The sequence below is a fragment of the Poecilia reticulata genome, chromosome 17, assembly GCF_904066995.2.
Source record: "Poecilia reticulata chromosome 17, P_reticulata-male-v2, whole genome shotgun sequence".
NCBI classification, from domain to species: domain Eukaryota; kingdom Metazoa; phylum Chordata; class Actinopteri; order Cyprinodontiformes; family Poeciliidae; genus Poecilia; species Poecilia reticulata.
Genome location: NC_088846.1, coordinates 31461433 through 31489171, shown reverse-complemented (window position 1 = coordinate 31489171; position 27739 = coordinate 31461433). Strand labels below are relative to the sequence as shown.

The window sequence follows — 27739 nt, the reverse complement described above, 5'->3', positions numbered from 1 at the left end:
TGTAGCCGTTTACAGTTAGCTGAGCTAATGGTTAGCGCTTTAGGGTTAGCGCTAATCATACATGCAGGTTAGCAATGCTAACCACTGTAATCTACTATGATGATGATGATGCCACATTTAGTGAACTTTAAAAGTTTTGTTTTCAGTTTTGCATGTTGAGAATCACATTATTCATGAACCGTCAACATTTAATCACAAAGAAAAAGCTGCAGACGTTGTTTGTGTATTTACAGGAACAGGAATGATCTCTGCTGGAGAAAACATGACGATGATCTGACGTTTGTTTATTGGGAACAACATGAAAAAGGACAATGACTTACATCAGATCGACCCGATGGGATCGCTACGGACACAGAAACCAAGAACTGGCCTCAAGACGTCAAAACGTTAATACGACAAAAATTAAATTAAAAGGCAGTAAGTTACCTGCACACCACTAACATCTTAAAGACACGTTTTTATTCCTGTTAATACCAGCAGGAAACGGCAGAGCGGGCTTCACACATTCCCAAAGGGAATTTCTCAGAGGGTTTCCATGTGCTTGGAATGTGTCACAGAGAAGAAAATGCAAAATTAAAATAATAAAAAACCTCTTCACAACATTCAAAGACCCTAAACTTCCTCCATGTCAAAAAGTCCTTAGTTCTAATCTTCAGCTCCCCGTTTATACGAACAAGGATGCAGGAAACATTCCAGCCTCTGATCCGTTCAACGTCCAACCGTCCTCCGCAGGTCCTGACATTCACCGTGTAACACGGAGCGCGAGGTTTTCCGTTCAGCACCGACGGGACGGAGATGAGCCAGACGGAGTCCTGGTAAAAAGTTTAAACTACACCACAGTACACAGTTTTCACAAGTCATGCTAATTTACAAGAACTACAAGCCAGAACCGAGGAAAACGTAAAAACCTCCAGTAAAAACTACTTTAAAAAATGATAACAATCCTTATAAATTATTAGCTTAGTGAAACTGGAGCCTTTTTCAAACCAAAGAAGAATAATCTACTGGACTGGCCGGCACCTCAAAACGCTAAAAACAAACTAGTTTGGTGATCAGCTGCACGTCATTAGTAAGGAGCAGAACAGGCGGGGAAAGATTTTCATGAATAAAATGAATAAATATCACATTCCAGACGCTGCTTCGTTTACCGGAAAGGTTTCAGCAAAACGCAGGCGGTTGATTCAGCTGCTGGGAAAAGAAAAATCCACCAGGAAAAATAAGGCCTCTTAAATAAATATTCTTATTCTTCTTCTATTGTTTTTTCCCCCAGGAGAAAAAAAATGTCCCACTGACTGTTAAAAAAATCGGCATTCCCGCCTTATAAGAAAAATACTTGTCAAAGAGAAGCGTCCGGAAACGAGGCTATACCATCCGGGAGTTCGTGTCCGAGGAAAAGTGTCCGAGGTTCTGCTTCTGCCGGCGGCCGCGGTTGTTCTTCGGACATTTCCTGGAAACACAAACCCAGAAAAAACTAACATTTTTATGTTTATCGTCCCAAATTTCAGTAATTAACATTTTAATGCATCTTTGTTTAAAATCAGATTGGAGAATTATTATTTCATTTTGAGGATAAAGTCAAATTGTGGTGAGTTAAATGAGCATCTTGTAAATTTATGCCTTAGTTTTACAAATAAAGAAAAACTTTAAATCATTTAACATTACTTTACTCTCATTAAAAATACCTTTTTTCTCACAATTTTATAACTTCACTCTGGTAATGTTGCATCTTTTTCTGCTAATTTGGCTTCATGGTCAATTTTTTAAAGTCCTTTAGTTTTAATAAAACATTTTTAAAATTAGTTTTAATGTTTTTGTTGTAAAAGTAAAACTACAAACATTATTGGAAACTTGAAGGCTTCAGTCTGGTTTTAAAGAAACTATTAACCATTTGATTTTTTAAAAGCAGTCCTGATGACGTGAAACCAACCAGCTGTGGTCCTACCTGGTGATGCACATCACCACGGCGACGATGATGGCGATCTGCACGGCTCCGATGATGGCGGCGATCAGGACGTAGTGCAGCTTCTGTCCGCTGGGAACCACGTACAGGATGTTGAAGTCCTGCGGCTCGTCGCACTGCGTGCCTTTGTACCCGGCGTCACACCTGGAAACGCGCTACGTTAGCAACATGCTAACAGGCGAGCATCGAAAAGCACCAGATTACTGCAGCAAACCAGCAGCAAAACGAAGCACAAAATCAGGAAAACATAAATTATTTCCGCCGTTTTGTGACTTAGAGAGTTAATAACCGAGCAAACAGGAGCTGAAATATTAACATTAGTGCACAAAGCAACAAGTTTGATCCAAATTTGAGCTAAAATTAGCGTTTTGATGTTAAATCAGGTGAAGTTCAGGCTGACCTGCAGGTGGCCATGTTGTACTTGATCTCACATTTCCCGTGGACGCAGAACCCGGCGTAGCTGTCAGCGCAGGGGATCGGCATGCCGGCGTAGAAATCCTCGCCTTGGTCCAGACCCGTGGTTTCTGGAGAACCAAGGAATGAAAACAGGATGAATTTAACGATCAGAGAGCAGAGAGTTAATACAAAGGGAGAGAGTTAGAAAGTTAGCATAATCTGCTAGCATTGCCTGTTAGCATAGCCAGTAAGCATAACAGTTAGCATAACCTGTTAGCATAGCCTGTTAGCATAACAACCTGTTAGCATAGCCAGTTAGCATAACAACCTGTTAGCATAGCCAGTTAGCATAACAACCTGTTAGCATAGCCAGTTAGCATAACAACCTGTTAGCATCACAAGGAACGTCAAAAATAATAAAATGACATCTTTGTATTTGTTTCTAATTTACACATTTTAATATTTTACTTGTCTTTGTGTTAAACATATAGAATCTTTTACTTATTTTTCAAATGTTGCCAAAAACGGAAAGAGAGAGAAAAAGAGAGAGCGAGAGAGAAAGAGAGAGAGAGAGTGACGGAGAGAGAGAAAGTGAGAGAGAGAGAGTGACGGAGAGAGAGAGAGAAAAAGAGAGCAAGAAAGAGAAAAAGAGAGAGAGAGAGAGAGAGAGAGAAACTGCCACGTCTCTCTTTTATCTGCTCCTTCATGTGGGAGGAAAATAAAAACCGAATCCAGAGCATTTTAGGATTTTTGGTGTTTTACTTGCAGAGGATTTTGTAAAAGCTGAGATGTTTGTCAACTCTTCACCCTGTGGGTCTGTTTACAAAGCAAACACTTAAAAATAAAAATCTGGGCTCCTCAGGCGATGGGAGGCAACGGCTGGACGGTCAGTGAAGGTCAGTGAAGGTCAGCAGAGAAAAACGTTTCCCAGCAGCATCAGCAGCCTTTCACTGGGTGAGACTCTGAGCACCAAACGGCTCAGCAGGTGAAACTACGGGGGCCCAAAAGGCCCAAAGTTTAAATCACTTCTAAAACTTCATCCTGAGTGAAACCGACTCGCCCTCTTCAGATTGGTGTCAAACGTTTGTGCTGCAATTGTTTTAAAAATCTGCTTTGTGAACATGCGTTACTGTCGCTCAGCTCTTCTTCGTGGGTTTTGACAGTAAAGCATTTTACTGAAGTTAATAATAATAATAATAATAATAATAATAATAATAATAATCTGGTACAAAGACGTGACGGATCCGTTTGCTGGATGTTTCAGTCCTGATATTCAGAAAACTTTCCAGATTTCATTTCCTCCCTGATCTGTAAATTCAATGTTTACGTTGTGCAGCAGGACAGATGACCCGGTTCTGCCACACTGGGTCCGTTTACTCAGGAGAGATGTTAGCATCACAGCAGCGGCTCCTCAACACTTTCACTTTATTTCATTATCAGAGCAGATTTACAGCTTCTGTTCCTCCTGTGAGGACTTTACTGTGTATAAAGAGCTTTTTATTGGGTTTTTCTCCAGTTGCTGCTGCGCTGCAGGTTAACAGGCTGCTGGGAGGCCAGAGCGACGCTAGCTAGCTAGCTAGCTAGCTAGCTGGATGAACGTCTGGGAGAGAGTCGGTGTTGGTCCGAACAGGAAGGGGATGATGGTCAGAAACATTTAGACTCACTTCATTCAGGTTTTAACTAACCTCCTTTCATTTCATTATCTTCCACTAATCATTAATGTGCTAATAGCTCATTTTTAGCTTAGCCCTTTAGCACACTTAGCTCTTATTCTGGATAAATTCTGAAGCTCTAATTTACTGAACTGCTCTGTAAACGTCTAGTTCAATAAAGTTTAATGTCTGCGTTTTGATTATCGACTGAAATTTATTCCAGTAGTTTGACGTTTATATTCATGCTCTTATTTTGAAGTTTGTTTCCACAATAATTTAATTTAAAACAAGAAAGATACAGGAACAAAGTAAAACGCTAACTGTCGAGCATGAGAGCTAATGTTGTAGCATTAGCTTCTGCTAAATAGCATTGTAGCGTTTTAGCATTAGCTAGCTTGTTAGTTAGCGGTGTCCAACACTGGCTTTAGAGAACCTAAAACCTGAATGTATTCTGGATTCAGCCGGTTTAGACTTTCCAAGAGAAACCGCAGCATCACACGTCCTCCACCGTACTGAGGAATAAGGTCGAGATGCTTCTCCACACATTCAGGTCCACATAAAGTCAACAGTTCCAGTTAAAGTCTCAGCAGAGCTACATTAACAAGCCTTATCTTAGGACAGGAAAGGCTTTTTGCTAGCATGCTAATCGTTGCCATGGAGACAAGTGACCCCCAGAGGTCACTCTTCTCTGCACAGTGAGCTTTAGAGACGTTTATCTCCTCAGTTTATCTGGATCTGACTGTAGAAATGGACACAGAAAATGTTTGCTAGTTTTTCCCATTTTTAGGAGAAACTGAAACTACGTCCAGCCGGATCCGATGCTCAGCTCAGACGTTTTGTGTCGTTTCATCCGACAAATTAAATGCGACTGAGTCAGACCCCAGTGTGAGCGGCTAACGACCCCAAAGTGACGTAAACCACAGAAGAAGAACGCAGCAGCATCTGACCCGGTTCTGTTCGGATGTGGCGTCGGACCGGGACCGGTCTGTGATGCCTTCACTGACTCAGATTTCTGTTGTAATTTCCTGTTTACGCCCAGATTTACTGCCTGTCTGTCTTCTTCTGCTGCTGTAGATTATGACATGTTTCACGTTGGTGGCGTAAAAGTCGGATGAAATGCGACGCGAGCGTTCGGACCGCGGATGAAATGAATTATATTATCTGATTCAGTTTAGAAGTGACACAAATCAGATGTTTAGTGGGTGAAATTCAGGATTTATCTGCTGGGTAAACAGAGGAATAAGCTTCTCTGTCGGTCAGGAGAAGGTGAAGAAGAACTAATAACTGCTTGGATTACAGGTTTATTTCCTCAGAGGTTTGTGTTTGTTCCGTGTTCGGTCCAACAGTCCGACCTGAACAGAACCGGGTCAGCGGCGGATGGAGCGGTCCAGGTAAAAGCGGCGGCGGCGGCCTCACCCAACACGTTGACTTTGAAGGGGCCGTTGTCGTCCTTCTTCCCCGGCTTTTCTTTATCCGCTGTGGGAAACAGAGAGAATCACATTCAGACACAAACGCTTTGTTTTCTCTGCTGTCATCGTCTGACCGCCTGACTTCCTGTCTGCTGTCATCGTCTGACCGCCTGACTTCCTGTCTGCTGTCATCGTCTGACCGCCTGACTTCCTGTCTGCTGTCATCGTCTGACCGCCTGACTTCCTGTCTGCTGTCATCGTCTGACCGCCTGACTTCCTGTCTGCTGTCATCGTCTGACCGCCTGACTTCCTGTCTGCTGTCATCGTCTGACCGCCTGACTTCCTGTCTGCTGTCATCGTCTGACCGCCTGACTTCCTGTCTGCTGTCATCGTCTGACCGCCTGACTTCCTGTCTGCTGTCATCGTCTGACCGCCTGACTTCCTGTCTGCTGTCATCGTCTGACCGCCTGACTTCCTGTCTGCTGTCATCGTCTGACCGCCTGACTTTCTGTCTGCTGTCATCGTCTGACCGCCTGACTTCCTGTCTGCTGTCATCGTCTGACCGCCTGACTTCCTGTCTGCTGTCATCGTCTGACCGCCTGACTTCCTGTCTGCTGTCATCGTCTGACCGCCTGAGTTCCTGTCTGAGGGTTTCTTTTAGGTCAAAATAAAAGGAGAGGAGGACGTCACACCCTGTTCATCTGAGTGGAGGTGGTGATGAGTCCATCTCAGACGACGTGTGTGTGTGTGTGTGTGTGTGTGTGAGTGACGGGTGAAAACAAAGCAGCATCAGCAGCAGCATGTTGTGTTGGCAGAGCTGCTGAGCGGGCGTCATGCTCTCTCGCCGCCTGCAGGAGGAGCTGTTCTGAATCTCAACCAGCCTCCATGTTGCTTTTCCCTGTCAGCTTTGACAGGAAGCTCTGCTTCATGTGTGTGTTTAAGGCTGAACACACTCGAATGAACTGGTTTTACTTCTTGGAACCTGATCAAATGTGGAGCTGAAACTTCAGGGTCTTTGGATAAAATCTGGATTTGCAGATTTTTGTACTTTGGGTGTTTCTGCTGCTTCTGGTTTCTGGGTTTTTAACCTAAAGTGGGTGGAAACAACATGATAATACTGTGGGCTACTGTCTAGTTCACCGTTTGCTCTTTTACGAGGACATAATTAAAATTTGATAAATATTTCTCTGTGAACTCTAATGTAAAATGTCAAACATCCAGTCAAATGAAGTTTATGTGGCAGATTTCAGCAACGAGTTAATAAAAACACAAAAATAAAAAGTCATACAAACGTGACACAGTTTTTACTCCACATCATCGTTTGATTTTAACCAGGTATGAAGCCAAACCTGAAACTGCTGCTGCGCAAGTTACAAGGCAGGTTGTTGCTAGGTAACCGAAGACAGAGAGAGAGTTGCTAGGTAACCAAAGAGTGAGTGAGTTGCTAGGTAACCAAAGAGAGAGAGAGTTGCTAGGTAACCGAAGAGAGAGAGAGTTGCTAGGTAACCAAAGAGAGAGAGAGTTGCTAGGTAACCAAAGAGAGAGAGAGTTGCTAGGTAACCGAAGAGTGAGCGAGTTGCTAGGTAACCAAAGAGAGAGAGAGTTGCTAGGTAACCAAAGAGAGAGCGAGTTGCTAGGTAACCGAAGAGAGAGAGAGTTGCTAGGTAACCAAAGAGAGAGTGAGTTGCTAGGTAACCAAAGAGAGAGAGAGTTGCTAGGTAACCAAAGAGAGAGAGAGTTGCTAGGTAACCAAAGAGAGAGAGAGTTGCTAGGTAACCAAAGAGTGAGTGAGTTGCTAGTTTCCACCTCTATGCCTCTCACAGCTAGCTTGCTAAGCTTACTAGCTTACTAAGCTAGCTGTTAGAGGTTTAGCAGCTAATGCCGTTCCTCTGCCTACATCTCCCAGAATGCTGTGCGGTTCTGGATCAGAGTTAATTTAATATTTAATTTATTGAAGATTCTATCCAATGGATTATCTATTGAAATTGATCACATATGTATCGCGACACATATTATTGGTTTGTTGTCCAGCTCTGGTTTCTAGCCGTGTGAAGAGGCTGAAGCCCAAACACCGACCCCATTAATCTGCCTCTGATTAGAATAACTGATCAATGTATTGGATGCGATAACTTTGATTTATTGGTCGTTTCATGGCTGGTTCCTGAGATGTTTTATGGAGTGAAACACTCTGAACCGCCTTGCTGCTGAAATGTGCGGCTCCAGTAAACCTGACTGGAGCGTTTGGTCGATGCGGCGCTCGTCTCAACACTCGACTCTGATCTGCATTAAAAACACACGAGCAGCATCCGCCGCACTTTTCAGGAATCCCAGCTCTGCTGCTGTCAGCGTTTTCAACAAGGCCGCCGCCTCAGTCCAACACCAGGACGTGGAGGGAAAACCCAGAAACACGTCTGTTAAGTGGGAGGATGAAAGGAAAGACGAGTGACATGGTGAGGATGAAGGGATGAAGCAGGAGACGAAGAGCAGGGTGAGATATTGTCAACATTTCCTCCTGAGCGACGCAGCATTAAAGATGGATGAGTGGGTTTGGTTTCGCTCTGCAGCTCTGGGCGGGTCGATCCAGCTGAACCAGCTCTGATTCTGGTTTTATTTCTGTTTCACCAGATTCACTTCCACTGCAGAGCAGCACGTTCTCAGCGGCAGACATGTTGGTTTCAGCATGAATGGGTGAATATGAGGATAAACTTGAATGTTTCCATTAAATAAGAAACAGCATTAAAGTCACACATGAACAATCAGTTTGTTCGCAGGATAAGTCGTTAAAAAACATGGCTGCCCGTCATCCTCCACCGCTTCCTGTCGTCGTCTTTGTCGTTTCCAGCAGTAGAAACATCCTGTGGTAGATCATGTGACTCGTGATGCAAAATAACCGTTTCCATTGCAGTTTTGCTGAAAAATCATTTCATCCAAGCAGCGAAACTTTCTATCAAAAAAACTTTAAAAATGGCGTTTTTCCATCCGTCCATCCATTTTCTTGACACCTTTGTCCCTTAATGGGTCGGGAGGGTTGCTGGTTCATCTCCCGCTAGCGTGCCGGGCGAGAGGCGGGGTCACCTGGACAGGTCACCTGGACAGGTCACCTGGACAGGTCACCAGTCTGTCGCAGGGCAACACAGAGACACACAGGACACACAACCATGCACACACACACTCACACCTAGGGGCAATTTAGAGAGGCCAATTAACCTGACAGTCATGTTTTTGGACTGTGGGAGGAAACCGGAGTACCTGGAGAAAACCCACCATGCACAGGGAGAACATGGAGACTCCATGCAGAAAGACCGGGAATCGAACCCAGAACCTTCTTGCTGCAAGGCAACAGCTCTACCAACTGCGCCACTGTGCAGCCCCGTTTTTCCTTTGAGCGAATTTATTTGTGTAATCAACGTATTTAAGGTCGACGGAAACGCTGCAGTTTGGTGTTTTATTCCCAACATCTGGTGATTTTAACGTCTTTCTACGGGCACTTTGAACCGCCTGGGTCTGAAAGCTAAATAAGCCTAACCTGTAACCATGGTAACCAGGGGCTGTGAAGCGTGTTGCTAAATAAATTAAGAGTTTGACGAAGCTGTGGTCAGATCCTGACCCATTTATAGCTCTAGATCAGATCTATGAATGTCTCTCTATGTTTTTTCTACATCATCCGTTTCCTGTGCCTCGGCTCCATCACGCCCCAGTGCTGGCCCGACGCCCTGAAGTGACAGCCGATCAGAGCGGGGGGCGGGCGGGGGGCGGTGCTCATCACCTCACATACACCCCCCCCTCCCTCCAACTGGCACCGTCCAATCAGCTCACGGCCGCCTTAAAGCCACAAACACCGACAGGAAATCCATAAATCTCTGCGTGTTGCGACCGGCGGCTCGGCCTTTTGGGACTCAAGGTGAGTCTGAAGCATGAACGTGATGCGAGCCGCAGCGGGCCGAGCGGCTCCGAACAACATCAGGTTTGTATGCACAACGCTCGCACCTCACAGCATCAAAGCCGCTCTGACTCATTCTGCTGCATATTTTAAAACCAGAGAAGCGGCTGGAAGTGACTGCAGATTTAATCCGGTGGAGTCGTTTCTCTTGTTAATGGGGAGGCTAATGAAAAAGCCAAAGGGCATCTCCGCTCCGCAGCGGTTCAACAGACGCTCAATCCGTCCTAAATATTCCTGCACTCTAAAAACCCGACACTCTGCAGACCCGTAATCCCTCCATCGTGTCTGGGATTCATTCACCTGGTGGCAGGAAGGGAGGGAAGCTGCATTCATGTCATCATGTTCATTTAACTCTCAGTTTTATCCCTCAGATTGAGAGGAAACTCGTTTCATATTCCTCAGGCCGTTAGCGACCTGAAGAGGAAACACTGGCCGTTTAATCATCGTTTACATGCAACATTATCATGCATTGTTTTAGCTTGTAAAGCTAATCAGAAACAGAATAAATAAAGTTGACCTTTAAACTTCACGGCGCTGCCGAGTCGTCAGACTTTGTGTTTTATGGATCTGGGCTGAAATGGACCAAACATTCAGGAGGATTCAGAGTTTGGTTCCGCTAATCCGCTAACAACGGAGCTAATGTGTAACTTAGCGCTTTGGCTAGCTATGAAAACATTTGGCGCACTTCCTGATTGGCCGTTTCTGTAGCTGCATTTCATTTGACCATCAAACTGCAGAAATTAGAACAACAAAAATAAATTTGCTCAATGGAAACAAATGTCAGAAAAATGTCTGTTGCCATTTTTAATGAACAAACCAACAAACACCTCAAATTAAAGGTTTTTTTTCATTATGGAAAAGGTTTTGCACAGTTTTCAACATGTTGTTGTAGCTTTAGCTTTAGCAGAACTAATGTTTCTGATTAGCACCTTAGCGTTAGCACAGCTAACCTTTTAGCTAGCGGTTCCCACCACTGAGTTTGACCTTATGGCCAAATAAAAATGAGAATCTATTAAATTTAAGGTGAAATCTTTGAAGTTTGACTTAAAAACCCTCCAAACATCTTCGTTTGCATTCATTTTCATCGCTTCATGCAGAGCGGTTAGCGACATGCTACTCAGCTTCCCTCAGTTGACACTAATAAAATCATTCTGGACGTCAGTCTGCAGGTAACGGTTTTACAGTGCAGCAGCTCGTCAGCCAGAGAAGCAGGTACCAAATGTTGGAGCTAATTAGGTGAACAATCAAGTTCCTCTTTATCTGCTGGGTCAGAGATTGAACATTTGTTTGCACCAACATGGAAATATGCAAATGTTTCCTTTGTAAGCTGTTAAACTTTCCAGCAAACCAAAGTGCCTGCATGTCAGACACGATGTTGACGCTGCAGTCAGTTTTCCAGAACCTTCCCTCCGTGTCACGTTGACGAGGTTTGCATTAATAACTCCGTGTTACAGCCTGCATGCTCGGTTTGCTTCCTAATTGAAAACGCCGGCGATCAGACGCATTAATCTGACTGACATGGTTTCAGTAACGAGACTGATTTATTAAAGCGTCACGGTTCTGCAGCCAGCAGGGATCAGCAGGAGACGGGCGCCGTCCTCCTGCATCCGTAAATCTGTGTGGAGGTGGGAAAACATCTCGGGGAGAAGATGAAGGAATCAGGAAGATGATGAAATCCTGTTTGAAACTCAGCTGCTCAGCTAAACAACCTTCAGCTCCTTTAGCTACGAAGCTTCGCCAGGCCAAACGCTCGTTAGCACAAACAGGAAATCAGCCAATCACAACGCAGCAACTCAACGGACTGACATGGCGTCCGGACATGAAGACGACGGGTCGATCCGTTCAGGAGGCAGATTTAAGGGACTGTGAAGGCGGTTCACACCGTCTGATCTGAGGAGTTTCTGCTGATCTGATTTTCACCAACAAACGTCTCAGGATGGAAGAAGAAAAAGAAAAAAAGAAAAAGAAGAAAAAGAAAAAGAAAAAGAAGAAAAAGAAAAAGAAGAAGAAAAAGAAGAAAAAGAAGAAGAAAAAGAACAAGAACAAGAAAAAGAACAAGAAAAAGAAAAAGAAGAAGAAAAAGAAAAAGAAAAACAAGAAAAAGAAGAAGAAAAAGAAAAAGAACAAGAAAAAGAAAAAGAAAAAGAAGAAGAAGAAGAAGTTGTTGTTTGCTGGTACAGGAAACTGAGGCTGGAATAAACGTCAACCTGCATGGTGGCGGCAGCATCATGCTGCGGGGGAATCTACTCTTTGGCATGTTGTGGTTCATTTATTACCAAATAAACATGTTTATCATAAAAACCTCCTGTGAGATTGTTGCTCACCATCTGTGACAAACAGCCTCACAACTCAGCCGATAACAGAAATTATTGCGATAAACGATAATATTGTCGTTTCAGACCATGTTTTCATTACGCCTCTGAAAAATAAAAACTTTTAACACATTTAACACTGAAACTGGAAAACATTGTAAATATCCAAAATAAACAAGTAAAACAGCAATAATTTAAATAAACGATGAATCTTTGATGGAAATCTTCGTTCGGCTCCGACAGGGAAAACAGGCTAAAGGGGCAGGTACTTTAAACTGGGTGCCATTTTTCAGTGATATTGAAGGGCAGCATCTCTCTGACTGTAATCCACATGGAAATTATAATTAATCATGCAGCTGATTGATTAATTGCTTATTGGGACATGTCTAGTCATGACAGCGTTTCACACAGATCAGATCAACTCAACCTGATGTCACTACAGACCTCTCAGTCCCTGAAACACTCGTCTCCTCTGGTCTGCAAACGTGTTTGGAGCCGTTAACGGCCTTGGACTAGACCGCATGAGGCTGGAGATGGAGGTAAACTCTGACCAGAAGCGGTTTGGTGTTCAGCCGTTTCACAAACGGCCGTTTTCAGATGTGTTTAGTGCCGTAACCGTACCGAGGCAGCGTCCCAGGTGTTTGACGTCGATCTGCTCCTGCTTCATGCACGAAGCCTCCCGGACCAGGCACGGGTTGTTGTACGAGTTTCCGTCTGTGGCGCAGACCGGGTTCTCATTGTGGCCGCTGCAGTCGATGTTGCATATGCACCTGAGGGCAAAGGTCAACCATCAGAACAATGTCGCAGGAATGACGCACAGGACCAAAACATTCAGATTATTCTAATTTAAAGCAACATTTCATGTTTCTGTGCAGTTTAATGCAAAGTCTGGATCCATCTTCTTCCTTCAAACGTTAAGCTAACTCACTAGCATCACAACATGTTTCACCTAGATATGTTTTAGTGGCAGTAAACAGCAGACACACTTCTGCTAATTTTACTTTTAGCTAACTTTGAAAATGTTCAGTGAACTTCGTTTTCCCTGAATCAGAGTCTAAAGAGTTAAATTATCTCGGCTGCTTTGTAAACTTCCAGTTGAATAAAGTTCAACATCTGTGTTGAAGTTTTGGTAATTGACTTAAGAATGCTTTACTCCTTTTACACGCATGCTTTTATTTTGAAGGCTGATTAAGCGGGCGTTCCATTTCCTCTCCTCAAAACCTTTATTTAAAACAAGGACATGACAAAGTCAAAACATGGACAGCAGAGATCAGGAAATATACATGAATACGATATCTAAGGGAATTATAAAACATGCATTTGGCTAAATACCGTGTAGCATCTTAGCATTAGCAGAGCTAATGCTTACGATTAGATTAGCACCTGTTAGCCAGGTTAGCTGTGCTAATGAACCAATGAAAGCGTTTTACTCATCCACTTCTCGCTCACCAGACATCTTCGGAGTCTTCATCACATTCGGCTCCATATTTACAGGTGCTGCACTTGGTGAACTTCTTCCCGACGTCGGAGGCCGAGCCCTCATCGTCTGTCAGACGGGCAGAGAGGGAGAAACGCTTCAGGAACAGCAAACACTTCATATTCACACCCCCCACGCTCAGTCCAGACCCGTCCGTCCTCTTCAACCAGGACTGGACCTCCGTTCTTCCCTCCAATGCCAAACTAGCTGGTGACCACATGGTGGCAGCATCACTGCGATGTTCCTGTGGACCTCGGGAGGCCCAGAGTTTCTTCCTCCGCTTCCTGAGGACGATGTGATGAATCCAGCTGGTCGCTCATCAGTCGGGTCTCAACGTTTCTAGGATCCCAGCTGAGAGCATCTTGGGCTACAGAGGATAATAACTTCCTGTCCAGGAAGCCAACAGCTTTCAGAGGGAGGATGATTTCCAGCAGATTACGAAGGAAAAAGTGATCAAGGCCCTGAAAACACCAACAGGAGGCGAATGGCTCGACATTCACCGTTAATGAACCTCAATGTTTGGTTTATTAAACTTCTTTACCTTCCAGTCTGAATCTGTAAACCTTAATATTCAATAAAAGCACCAGAAGTTTCCTCAAAGTCAAACTAAAGCTGAAGGAAACCCATCACCTTCACCTGTTTCTGGTTAAACTGGTTTTAATTTCCCCTCCTGTCGGATTCTCCCCGCGCCGCTCTTTACTTTCCAGATCTTCATCGCTGAACGTAATGATCGGCTTTTTATTTGTTCTGCCTCTTTTCCAGAAGAGTGGCTTAATTTCATTTTGAAAACAACCTGCAGCTCGCTCCGGGTCCGGTTCTGGTTGGCGGCGCCACGGCTCAGGCGCTTTCCCATCAGACACAGCTGAGCGTGCGGAGAGGCCGCTCAGGCTCATCGGCCAGACGGAAGCAGAGGCGCCACATCATCGTCTGATATTATCACCATTACGGCGTTTAGTGCCACCTCGCATGGCGACGTCCATTCTCCAGCAGGGTTTATTCATCAGCAGAGCCGTTTTCATGATTCATCAGGTGCAGTTTTGTTGTAAGGCAGAAGAAAATCCTGCAGGGGGAAGGAAACTAATCCGCAGCAAAACGTAGAAACCAGGAAACGGAGCCTGGAGGTTTAAGGTTTAGGATTGTTGTCTTAGAAAGCAGTGAAACCCGATGGAGGAGTGAGATTCTCTGCACGTTTCAGGTCTTCTGGGCTCCAATTTCCTTTATTTATTCATTTTCTGCATATAAAAGTTCAGCAGGAACTTTAATATTGTGTTTCTGGTACAACGTAAATCCACTGAGAACAGCAACAAACCGCTTCTCCAGGAGGTCAATCATGAAAAACACCGTTACTGTGTTCAGGTTGTGCTAAAGTAGCGGTTCTCAACGTGGGCGGCACCGCCCCCCAGGGGGCGTTCAGAGGACGGCAGGGGGCGCTGGCGGACATTTTTACAAAAGGGGGGCGCTGGGATTCCCCTGGGGGGCGTTTGGTCGAAGGTAAACTTTACATCTTAATTCCACAACAAAGCCAGTTTAGACTTTGAGCAACTTGGTAAAACTGTATTGTGTAACATTAAATCATGCTTGGCTGCAGCTGCATCGATGGCAGCTCTTCTATTCAGTGTTTGTAGCTTCATGGCTCCGCATCAGTTCAGCGTTACACCGGCTGATGGCGCTGCTGTGATTCACTTTGTCTGGTATTTATGTAGCTACATATGTTTTGGCAGGTCTGTGATCATGTCAAAGCAGCAACTTATATTAAAAAGTGTTTTATTTCCGTTTGAAAGAACTAGATTGTGTTGAATTACGACATAAAAACAGAGAATCCGACGCTGAACAGTGAAAAATCAACACATGACGTGAAACACATGACGATTATGCGGCGCAGCAGGTGATGAGTGAAGATTATTCGTCTTGGATAAATGATCAAATAAATCTAGCAACAGGAAAGAAACTAAATAAACCAAGAGAGGATAAAACTAATCGAAGGAAACTAAATGGAAATGAATGAAGAACAAAATGCAAGAATAAACTAAGAAAGTAAAGTAAATACAGAGGAATAAACTGGTATGGCAAGACCTTTCGAGCAATAATTAATACAGAGACTGTATGGCAAGAATAAACAGACACTATTTCCAGATAAAAGGGGCGAAACTACACATTATTCAGGTGGATGCGAAAACATAAATCGCCCCCTCCACGAAGGAGTGTAGAAACATACGCTCCCCCCCCCCCCTCCAGACTCCGATACGTTTAGGTAAAACTCGCTACATTTACCCCGTTATGTGCGCGAGGTGAAGGAGCGTAAGGCGCTGAAGTGTACGGGAAAACATAATCGGTGCGCCGATTCAAAACATCTACAATAATGATAATAACATTAATAATAAAATAATTGTCAGTGCAAAGTAGCCTACAAATTCTTTGGTGGGGGGCGGAGAGGGGCCTGGATAAAGGCTGGGGGGCGCTGACCCGAAAAAGGTTGAGAAACACTGTGCTAAAGGGAGTTAGCTTCTTAATGCTAACATGTTGCTAATGCTAATGTCAGCCTCCACAGTCCATGTTTCTGAAGAAGCTCCATGAACGATCAGGAAAACATGAACTTTGCTCCAATTTGATGCCTGAAAAAACTATAAATATCTTTGTTTTTACTTTGTAAATTCAAAATTTACCATGAAAAAGGCTTTTTGAAATGAAAACGTTGCTTATGTTGTTGATGTATAGTTTCAATAGAATAGGATTAATTACTTACTGGCCCTAAAATGAACTGTATTAATTTTTAATCCAACACTAGTTTTGATCTGAAGCACGTTTTACATCAGAGTCTTTGCTGCTCCACATTCTGGGAACAGAGACGGATCAATTCCTGGAAATACGCAGCAGAAACAAACATTCAGTTCCTGAAGGTCGTGAGGTCGTTCTGCTTTATTTCCATTTAAATCCTGGATGAAACGTTTCAGTTCCTGCATCTGAAAAATTAAAGCAAAACAAAATCAACACACAAATCGATGCGGCTAAACTGCAGAGGTGTTCACAGAGCCTTTCTGCTGCTTTAAGAGCAGCAGCGTGATTAAACGCCGCGTGTGTGTGTGTGTGTGTGTGTGTGTGTGTGTGTGTGTGTGTGCGGCCGACAGATTGGCCTGCTGTGTGTGTAGCTATCGAACATGGAGGGCTCAGTCGGCGCTCCATCGATTGACGCGGATCTGCAGCCGAGCGGCGTCTTTGTTTCTGCTGACAGCAGGACGCCGCTGCTTCCTCTCCGACTCCTGTTGTTGTCGTTTCCCTCTTTGCTCTCGCTAATATTTGCCTCCCGGCTGAAAAAGGTTCCCTCTGTTCGAGCGTTGAACCCGGCCAAACACAGATTCTGTAGCCTAAAACAGATGCAGCTCATTATCGCCGGCGTTTGGGTCAGACGTCCTGCAGCGAATGGAAATCACCGGCATGATGCTCACCACCCTGAACAACATTACGGCTTTAAAGTTTTATTAATATCCAGCTCAGAAAACGCCTAAAAGACTCAATCTGACGTCTATTTTATGCAAAGTTTGCCTCCGACACAGCTGGGAACCGCTGCTGCGCACAAATTTAAATAATTTTAAATAATTTAATAAAAAACAGGAGTTAAAAATAACCTGGGATGTGAGCCTGAAGGAGCAGCAGGAAGTTCTGGTTTCTGGTCGAAAGCAGAACAAATCATCCAGAACGAACGTGGAGGAAAAAAACACTGATGGAGCTAAAACCTGCAGCCACGACTGGAAAACAACGAAACAGAAAACCTTCCATCACGGGGGAGGCAGCATAGTGATCTGGGATTAGGCTTCTCTACAAAGTTCAGTGTTCAGAAGAAATTACCAATGATTGGTCCAAATGGAGAAAAGATTAAAGTGTTGAATGTCCTAGTCAAAGTCCACAACTAAATCTGAGAGGAATCACCTGAGATAGAATCATAACCCGACAGATTTAATCTCCTCAACCATCAAGTTGGTGCAAAGTTCGTCTTTCCAGGAAGCCCTGATTAGTCATGGAGCCACTTTAGCAATGTGGACTGTAGACGCTGACATTAGCATTAGCTGCTACATGTTTAGCACTAGCATGCTAATTAAGGGTTAGATTAGCTTAGCTGACAGGCTAACTCCGTTTACCACACTGATGGTTTTTTCCAGAGACCAATTTTGCTGAATTTTTTCTGCAAAATCTAATTTGTGAAGCAGAAGTTAAACCCCAACATGCTGAGAGAAGCAGTTCTGTCTCCATCACTGATGTTTAAGGATATTGTTTGCGCATTATGAGTGTACCAGAAACACAACACTACAAAGGTTCCGCCTGGAACTATTGTTTGTAAAACATACGGTTTGCGCAGCACTATGTTAAACTTAATAAAGATGTAAAATATGCTTTCATTCCCATGACCCACTGAGTTCATGTTCTGGTTTTAGCGCCGTTTATCCGCTAATTCTCCCCCGGTTGAAGCCTCAGAGTTGGAGGCTGTTTCAGTAATTAATCTCAGAGGTTTGACCGTTTCATCGCAGCGGCCCGCCGTGCAGATGGAGGAGGCAGCGCGTCTCCAATAAAACCTCCCTGCAGCAGCCAAATTAAACAACAAACCACGTGGCCGTCCCTCACAGGTGGCTGCAAAATGTCTCTGTTGCCAAATTTGGCATCGACGACGGAGAGACCCAGAGATCCGCTCCTCTGGGACGACTTAGCGGCTCCTCGCAGGATCCACTGCTGCAGTTAATATGCATCAGAGGAGGCGCAGAAACACACACAGCGGTTCCTCCCACCACAGCAGACTAGCAGACGAAGACTCGGCTGTAATTGATTTGTGTTTGACTTTCAGTCACAGCAGAAGTGAAGCAGGAAATTAAATCTTTAAATAGCCCAGAGAAAAAAACCCCAACAGAGACTCACCGTCTCCGTCTCCTGAACCAGAACCGGGATCTGTGAAGACAGAAGAGACACGGCAGCGGTCAGAAGTTTGCTAACCGCTACTCTGCTAACAGCAGAGCTAATTTTAGCTTAGCATTTTTGGTAACTTTGAAAATATTTAGCGAACTTAGCTTAGAGCTTAGCTCCCCTAAGCTCTAAGCTAAGGGGAGCTAGCTTAGAGCTCCCCTAAATGTTTCTGTTTCAATGAATCACCTCCTAACTGCAACGGTGGGTGAACTATTATGGGATGTCGTTCCTAAAGATACAGTCAAAAAATTACAGCAATAATTTGGGTTATTTAGTTTACAACAAAAAAGTAGGAGTTCATTTTTAAATTCATATTTTCATCATGATTCACCAGTAATTTATAAATGTTTAGTTTCAAGCTAAATATTTAGTTTGAAACAAGATATTTACCTCGTTAAGTATTTAGTTTGCCAAGTAAAAACTTAGCAAATCATCGATTTATTGTTTTAGCATTAGCTTCGGCTAAGTAGCATGTAGGTGTGCAGTGCAGGTTCTTCCAACTTCCACTGAAATCAGCAGAAAGACGGTTAAACCCTGACCACAGCGAGGCGTCCTGAACGGACCAGAACCGGTTCTGGGTGGGATAAAACCCGTCTGGTTGGCTCCGACCTGCAGCTCCATCAGGAAATGAAGCGCCTGCTCCAAACTTGGCTCTGATGCACCGAATCAAAGAAATGGAGGCAGTTTCTGGCTCGGCGGCGCATTAAGAAATGGACTCCAGCTGCTTCCTTCCATTAAACGTCACCGAGTCCACAGGAAGTTGCTTTTCATCCGAGTAGGGCAGAAACAGTCGGACACTTTCGTGGCTTTGCCAGCTCGGCTTATTGATCAAATTTGGCTTAAAACCTGCAGGTGAAACTCGGCTTCAGTGTTTTGGAAAGAAAGATATCAAAGATCCGAGTGAAAAATGGCAGAGTTGTTATTGATTCCCTGCAGGCAGATTTACTGACGAAGCAGCAGAAAGAGAAACAAGTTTATATTTATTTTAAACAGATGAAGCTGCAGCTTCAGTTTCATCACTAATCCGTTCCCACTTAGTCCTGTAGGATTAAACTGAGAGCGTTGAAACGGCGGGTTAGAGATGAAACCAGGTGTTTCACACAGAGAACTCAATAAAAACAGAGGAAAAATCAGAGCAAACGTTGTTGTACAGAATCTGTCCGGGTCCAAACCAGAGTCTGAACGAACGAGCGTCAACATGGCAGAACCATTTCATTTGAATTGGTTTGTTTGGCAACATGCTGCACTGATCTTGGTTCTAAACTGTGTTTGGCCTGAATCTGCTAAAAGCCCAACCATTGTGGTGTAGCAGATGTAAAAAGTATTTTATGCATTTATTTAGATTTGGACCCGTCTGTATGCATTTGGTGGAGAAAGACAATAAATAAATACTTTTCTGCTGATTGTGAATAAATGTAAAACATTTGCTGGTTAAAACTCCCAAAGGAGGCAGAATTAAAAATGTCAACATCATGGAAAAACAACATAAAGACGTTTGAATCCAACAATGTAATCCTGACATCTCTGTTCACTGGAGTTTAGTTTAAACTATTGATATTATTGATAATATGTTTGGTTTATTTATTACTTTTCACTGAAGTTATTTACTTCATTGACATAGATTAGCTTTAAATGTTCATTTCAGTTTATCTGTAGTTTCCAGGTGAGTCAAAATTAAACATCTTAACTCCTTCTTTAACTCCTTCCTTCTGTTCTTCCTTTTTTGTCTTTCATGTCCTTAGTTTGTTGCTTGCCTCCTTCTTTCTTTCCTTCTTTGACACCTTCATCCTTTAGTCCCTTCCTTCCTTCCTGATTTAAGCGTCTCCTTCCTTCCTTCCTTTTTTCTTTCCTTCTGGATTTAAGCATCTCCTCCCTCCCTGCCCTGGAGTTGTGCTAACTCTAAGCATTAAAGTTCCTTCCTTCCTTCCTTCCTTCCTTCCTTCCTTCCTTCCTTCCTTCCTTCCTTCCTTCCTTCCTTCCTTCCTTCCTTCGCGTTGTGCTAACTCTAAGCATTAAAGTTCCTTCCTTCCTTCGTTCCTTCGTTCCTTCGCGTTGTGCTAACTCTAAGCATTAAAGTTCCTTCCTTCCTTCCTTCCTTCGCGTTGTGCTAACTCTAAGCATTAAAGTTCCTTCCTTCCTTCCTTCCTTCCTTCGCGTTGTGCTAACTCTAAGCATTAAAGTTCCTTCCTTCCTTCGTTCCTTCGTTCCTTCCTTCCTTCCTTCCTTCCTTCGCGTTGTGCTAACTCTAAGCATTAAAGTTCCTTCCTTCCTTCCTTCCTTCCTTCCTTCCTTCCTTCGCGTTGTGCTAACTCTAAGCATTAAAGTTCCTTCCTTCCTTCCTTCCTTCCTTCCTTCCTTCCTTCCTTCCTTCCTTCCTTCCTTCCTTCCTTCCTTCCTTCGCGTTGTGCTAACTCTAAGCATTAAAGTTCCTTCCTTGCTTCCTTCCTTCCTTCCTTCCTTCCTTCCTTCCTTCCTCCCTCCCCCCCCTCCCCCCCGGCGTTGTGCTAACTCTAAGCATTAAAGTTCCTTCCTTCCTTCGTTCCTTCCTTCCTTCCTTCCTTCGCGTTGTGCTAAATCTAAGCATTAAAGTTCCTTCCTTCCTTCGTTCCTTCCTTCCTTCCTTCCTTCCTTCGCGTTGTGCTAAATCTAAGCATTAAAGTTCCTTCCTTCCTTCGTTCCTTCCTTCCTTCCTTCCTTCCTTCGCGTTGTGCTAACTCTAAGCATTAAAGTTCCTTCCTTCCTTCCTTCCTTCCTTCCTTCCTTCCTCCCTCCCCCCCCCTCCCCCCCGGCGTTGCGCTAACTCTAAGCATTAAAGAGTTTTTTAGCCGATCTTTTGAGCGTTCTGCCATGTGGAAGCAGCGCTACCGTCTCTGCTGCAGCCATAACTCTTCCTCCTCCTCCTCCTCCTGCTGCGGCTCTGCAGTTATATTTCATCAGTGAGAAAATTAAACCGGCTTCTCCTTCATCTCCAGAGTCGATTCTGAAAGCCCAAACCCAGTGGTGGGAAGTAACGAAGTACAAGTACTTCGTTACTGTACTTAAGTACAGTTTTCGTGTATCTGTACTGTACTTAAGTAGATTTAATAATGGGGACTTTCTACTTTTACTCCACTACATTTTACAGTAAGTATCTGTACTTTCTACTTCACTACATTTCTACAAAAGTGTCTCGTTACTCGTTACATCCAAGTCGCGTTGCTCTTTTCTTCCGTTAAAATGTGACGTTCAGGGACTTAAGGTGGCGCCGTAAAATCCGAGCAATAACGTGACTTAGTGTCTGTTGTCACCCATCGGCTCCACCTTTACTCGCACGCGGAGCTCCAGACATGCGCAGTGGTTTCCTCTGAGCGGGAGGAGATGTTTGTCTATAATATAATAGCGCTGCATAAATTGATATGGCGACATGTAAAATCAGCAGCGCTTCGCTTTCACAGACGGTGAGGACTTCGTCCAACTTTTAGCGTCACTTGGAAGGAAAGCTTAAAGAAAGGTAAGATCTGTGCTAGCAAAGCTAGCTGTACTGAGACACATGTTGCATCTGATGAAAAAAGTTGTCACTCATGCGCTGAATTATTGTGTGGAGGTGTTGACTGAGGTGTCGCATATATGGGACAACGCTGTGACCAAAGTCTGCAATATAGTGATATGACATTCAGGAACGATCCGATTCTTCTGGACGGATCTTTACTAAGTCCTAAGGACTGAAGCCTCACTGAGAGCCGTTCTTTGTTCTTGTGTACACTGCGGTACACAGTGTGCGGTAGACACACTGTGTCTACCGCACACTGTGTCTACCGCACACTGTGCGGTAGACACAGTGTGCGGTGTGCGGTAAGTAAAAGTACTGAATAAGTAAAAGTTGAATGTTGGACAGTGTTCATAGTTGAACGTTATTTACCGTTAATTGCGATGTTTCAGTTGTGGTTTCTGACATATGCAATATGGGCAACCGCCCAGGCAGTGGCGGAGCTAGACTTTTAAAGTTGGGGGGGCCAAGGGGGGGCCAGGACTACGTCTGGGGGGGCAAAATTTAAAATGTGTGTGTGCACATATATATATATATATATATATATATATATATATATATATATATATATATATAAACTAACCAAACTGAGCCAAATATTCAGTTTGGTTATTTAAAAAAATAACCAAACTGAATATTTGGTTATTTTTTTAAGCCCCTCTGTCATTTGGCAGGTTATAATTAACACCTTTGACTGGCCCACATGAAGACATGATAGACTTTACGCTAAGAGTTCATCACGGAGGAAACTAAAATCAATCAATAAAAAGATCCTTTCTGAATATCATCTCATGGACACTGAACTAAATGTCTTTCTGACCGGGAGCTGACAGCGTGTTGAAGAGTTATGGACACCTTGGTTAGGAAGCTCTGTTTGGACAGGTAATTTGACAGGTAACAATATTTCGGGTTGGGCCAGAAATGTTTGCCTGATGGTGGTTCGGGCTTCTAATGAGTTTACATTTAATGAGTTTGGAGCACACCGAGAAAAGCTAAAGAGAATGTGATCTACTTATTGTAGTTTAAGTAGAGGAATAACAGCTGACTGTTGAGAGAGGAAAGAAATTAAAGTGCAGATCCGTTAGGCAGAAACAAGCGCAGAGCGCTGGGCAATAAATGCTCATAAATGCTCGTTACGCTCAAATTAATCACAGATGAGACGACAAACGCAAAATGTACAATATATAGTTACACTGCTTACGTTAATGTTTTAAAAACAAAACCACTAAAAACTTAACTGAGTTAATATGTCAGATTCCCTCCTCACCTCGTCTTGATAAGAACAGAGAGCAGTTCGCTGGTTTCTGTCCAGAATGTGATCAAGCGCATGCTGACCACTTGGTGCGCAGACAGTTGGTCCACTGTGCGCAGACAGTTCTCTGTGCCACCATTGTGGCACAGAAAACATCGTGGAGCTCATTATTAATCATTATAAGAACAATATCTGTCAGAGAATCATCTCTGATCTGGACGCTTTAATGGACCAGAGACTTTGGAGCGCCTAGCGCAGCTGATCTGCTTCTGGAGGAAGTGAAGCGGGATCAGGAACCGATCAGAGTTCTGTCGTCTTCTAATCACGTCATTTTGTGAAATGTTACCTGATTTCAAAAACGTTCTCGCAGAGAAATAGTAAATGTTTCGTTTGATGACTACAAATTGGAAACAAAATGATTTTTTTTCTTTGACGGACAACAAAAAAACTCCAGCGCCACCTCTGATCCAAACTACGAACATTGTCGACCCCTCTTCGGTTTTTTCTCTTTTTTTGCGGAGAATCAATAAATAACTTATTGGTGTTTTACCATCACCACCAGGTATGAAGGGCTTTAGCCTTTGAGTTGCACCACAGCGCAGCACAACTGAAACATCCAGGAGAAGAATTTCAGCTTGTTGTTATGACAAAGGAGGCTGGTATCGCGCCTGATCTAAATCTATTTATTTATGTCACATGGACTTATATAAAGTTTTATACATTTTCTTTTCATATATTTATTATTGTTTTTCTTCTTTAGATATTAGGTTGACTATGATTCCAAATAATGTACAGGAATAACCTGGTGCTGTTATGTCAATCATCTGGGGGGGCCAATCAGATGACAGGGGGGGCACTGGCCCCCCTGGACCCCCCTCTGGCTCCGCCACTGCGCCCAGGGCGTTATTTTTCTAGGAATAGCAGGAGACCTCTGCGGATTGTAGCACAGCGATGAAAGCAAAACAGAATGAAGTGAGTTTTAATTGATACTGGTTAAATATATTTCAGCTCTAAGTATTTAATATCTAGGTGTTTTTATGGGAATGTGGATCTTTCAGATCAATCTGAAAACCAATTTTGATAGGTAAACTTAATGTTATTGTGTCATTTAGCGCGGGGCGCTGATCTTGGTCTCAGGTTCGGTGGTCTTGACTACAACTCTGCTACATGGCTCCTTGGTTGCATGTCCTCCACCCCGCCCGCACCTTCTTTACATCCCCTTTCAGTTGGATTTCTTTCTAAATAAATGTGACTAATGAAGTTCATGCTATGTTAGGACAGGAGACAAAATGTTTCCATCCCTGAAATTATGATTCATAGAATCACATATCTAAGACTAAACTGTTACAGAGAATAAACACAATAAGAACATGTTTAATCTGTGGTAGTGTTAATTAAAATGGCACATTTCTGATGTATTAAAATTAAATGCGATCGGCACACTTAATGATATTAGCGATTAGGTAATGCATTCAGCGAGTACTTTTACTTTTAATACTTAAGTATTTTTAAAAGCCAGGACTTTTTTACTTTTACTTAAGTAAAATGTTAATGTGGTACTTTGACTTTTACTTAAGTACATTTTTGACTGTGTATTTGTACTTTTACTTAAGTAAATTTTTTGAGTACTTTCTCCACCACTGCCCAAACCTAAAGGAAGCGAAGCGGCAGCAGATGAAGCTTTTCCTCGGCTTTCTGAAGTCCAGAGTTTTTCCTTCACACTTCGGTGGCAAGCGGCTCCGACTGGAACGGGATTAAATCCAGACGGATAAAAGCCACACGTCTGAATCCCGTCATGAAGGAAGTCGGTGGCGCTACGTCCGACTCCCAGCCCGTTGCATCAGAACGAGGCGTTAAAACGAGGACAGTTCAGCTTTTCAGAGAAAATCAGAGAAGCTGTGGAAGCGACGCCTCGTGTTCCGGTCCAGAAACAATCTGTGAGGTCGGATCTCACAGGCCAGTCCGACCCATGTTCTTGTTTTTTCCAGTAAATGTGTGGAGCAGGAACCAGCAGCGAGGTGAGGAAGAGGAGGCTGAGGGAAAACAGTGAAGCCACCCGACCTGCAGGGACGTCGGACTCCGGTCAGCTGATCGTCCTGCTGCTGACGTCCAGTAAAAATCTTCATCACTCAGAAAAAGATTTTAAAAAAGGCCCCAAACTTTTAGGTTAGAGAGTTTTCATGGTTTTTATCAGCAGAAACAAACATCAACACAGCAGTGGTGACTTTATGCTGACGCTAACACCAGTTAGCATGCTAATATCAGTTAGCATTAGCATCTGAACGTTGTGTCTGCTTTAGGCAAGCTAATAAACTTTAACTGCTTTATGCATTTTCAGAAACTACTCAAATGTTAAATCAACAACCTGATGATAATGTTACTTAATCTATGCAGAAGCTCCATCTGCACTGATGAAGATCGAAGTTGTTTGGATTTTCTGTTTGCTTCGTCCTTTAAGATTTGATCTGTTTTAGTTTCTTTGTTGCATCACCAACAAAATGACCGACTCAGTAAAAACGACTTCTGTTCTTTAATTCAGCGCTCTTTAATAAATCTGTTCTTATGTTTGGAATCAGAAACGGATTTAAAACCGAAACAAAACGTTGGTACCGAGAAGTTTCAGGAACCGGTCCAGAACAGCAGAATTATTTGTTCCCTACGTTCTGCATAAACAGCTAAAACATAAAACCAGCGAGCCGTTTCCAGTTCAGAGGCTCTGAGCTTCAGATTTTAATGACTTTGATCAGGAGCTCCTAATTAAAATTGATCAGTTGATTAACCGACTCGTCCTCAGAAATCAATGAGACTGATGATGATCTGCAACGTTCAGAGCTGTTAAAAACACAACAGCCTGGAGAAACGGCGGGAAAATCACACAACACCGCATTTTAAAAACTAAATAGAGCCAAAGCTCCAATTTAAATACTTCGCTCCAAACTAAATATTAGTTTACCAACTAAATATTTTTGTACTGAAATATTTAAATATTTAGAACTGAATTAAATATTCAACTTCAAACTAAATATTTAGCATGAGTTAAACATTTAATTTGCTAAATGTTAAATATTTACCTTCAAACTAAAGCTAAACACTTATCTTTAGTTTGAAACTAAATATTTATTTTAACACTTAACACTTGATTAACAACCTAGATATTTAGTTTGAAACTGTAACAATTATTAAAGAATTAATGATAAATGAAAAAAAATATATATTTTTTTAAACCAAATTATTGCTGTTAATTTTTGACCATATAAATTATATTTGCTGGATCAGTCAGTAGCTGTTCTGGGCTCGGTGTATTTGCTGGACTCAGTCAGTAGCTGTTCTGGGCTCGGTGTATTTGCTGGAGTCGGTCAGTAACTGTCTTGGGCTCGGTGTATTTGCTGGACTCGGTCAGTAGCAGTTCTGGGCTCGGTGTATTCGCTGGACTCAGTAGCTGTTCTGGGCTCGGTGTATTTGCTGGACTCAGTAACTAACTGTCTTGGGCTCTGTGTATTTGTATTTGCTGGACTCAGTCAGTAGCTGTTCTGGACTCGGTGTATTTGCTGGAGTCGGTCAGTAACTGTCTTTGGCTCGGTGTATTTGCTGGACTCACCGGCGGAGCAGGGCCCGTCATGGACTCTAAAGATGGATCTCTGCTGCTTGCAAGACGCCAGCCGTCGGTAACACTCGTTCTGGTAGGTGTCTCCATTAGAGCCGCACACCGGGATGTAGTTTTTGTGACACTGCGGGTCAAACCCAGAGGTCAAACTGGTCAGAAATGACTCAACAGCGGCAGTAAACATGCTAACATGCTAATCAACGTGAAAACTTAAGACTTTATAAGGAGCAAAAAGTTTAACCTCAAAGCAGTTTATGGTGTTTCTAAAGCATCATTGTTTCCAAACTTAAATGGAAAAGACAAACAGATTAAAATAATATTTTTCTGCTCTGTCGTGTGATCAGTTTTTGTGCAGCTTCTGGTTTCCAGTTGGTTTTCTCAGATCTTTGTTTGGATTGGACAGAATCCAGCTGAGGTTCTGATTAATGGAGGAAAACATGGCAGAAAATAACAGTGGAGAATAAAAGTTAGAAATGGGTAAAATAACTGCTGAGCTCTTTGAATTTCACATCATTAAAATTCAAATGACGTGAAAATCTGATCGGATTGGCCCGATCAGATTGGGCCAATCCGATCAGATTGGCCCGATCAGATTGGGCCAATCCGATCAGATTGGCCCGATCAGATTGGGCCAATCCGATCAGATTGTGTTGCCCAACATGGCGACGTCCCTCTGCCTGTTAATGAAAAGCATCTGCGCCATCAGGATATTTTGATTTGTAAATCCATATCCAATCAGAGCGGGAACCGCCGAAACCCACTGAGACCCGACTGATGAGTTCTGATCGGTCCAGATGAGTGTTTGGGTTTGGTACCAGCTGGATACTGAGAGAAACTAAAAATCCTTTAAAAAAAAGCAGAGGAGCTTGGTGCTTTAATTAGGACGTTCTCATTGGGAAGACGACAGGATGAAGCAGAAAAAGTTTCATTCAAGGGAATTTATCACATTTTGGAGAAATACATTTGGGAAATAAATTCTTAATAATTTGAACCAAATGAGGCAGTAAGTATGAGGAGCCGTTTGTAAAGTAAAAATTATCAGCGGTTATTTGGGTTGTTTGGTCATGAGGGAAACAAAGAGGGTTCATCTTAGTCAAAGTGTCACCATGTTAGCTTCCAGGCTAAACATGTAGCTCCAAACTAAATACTTAGCTTTACATATTTACCTTAAAGTTCAACCTCATTTAGCTTTAAGCTAAATATTTAGTTTGAAGCTGTGACATTCATTAATAGCTAACACATGACTTTGAATGAATATCCCTTT

General features: G+C 43.2%; 1 protein-coding gene across 1 annotated transcript in view; it reads right to left on the bottom strand.

The window, feature by feature from the left end:
- Positions 1–263: 263 nt before the first annotated feature.
- The window catches only part of tmeff1a (transmembrane protein with EGF-like and two follistatin-like domains 1a), a 54680-nt gene continuing 27204 nt past the window's right edge, over positions 264–27739 (bottom strand). The window contains exons 3-10 of the mRNA XM_081598843.1: positions 26470–26599; positions 18049–18078; positions 13119–13215; positions 12291–12439; positions 5425–5484; positions 2361–2484; positions 1943–2104; positions 264–1447 (exon numbers count right to left, since the gene is read on the bottom strand). Of these exons, the coding sequence (XP_081454969.1) occupies positions 1363–1447; positions 1943–2104; positions 2361–2484; positions 5425–5484; positions 12291–12439; positions 13119–13215; positions 18049–18078; positions 26470–26599 (837 nt within the window). The 3' untranslated portion in view covers positions 264–1362. The remainder of the gene's footprint in view (positions 1448–1942; positions 2105–2360; positions 2485–5424; positions 5485–12290; positions 12440–13118; positions 13216–18048; positions 18079–26469; positions 26600–27739) is intronic.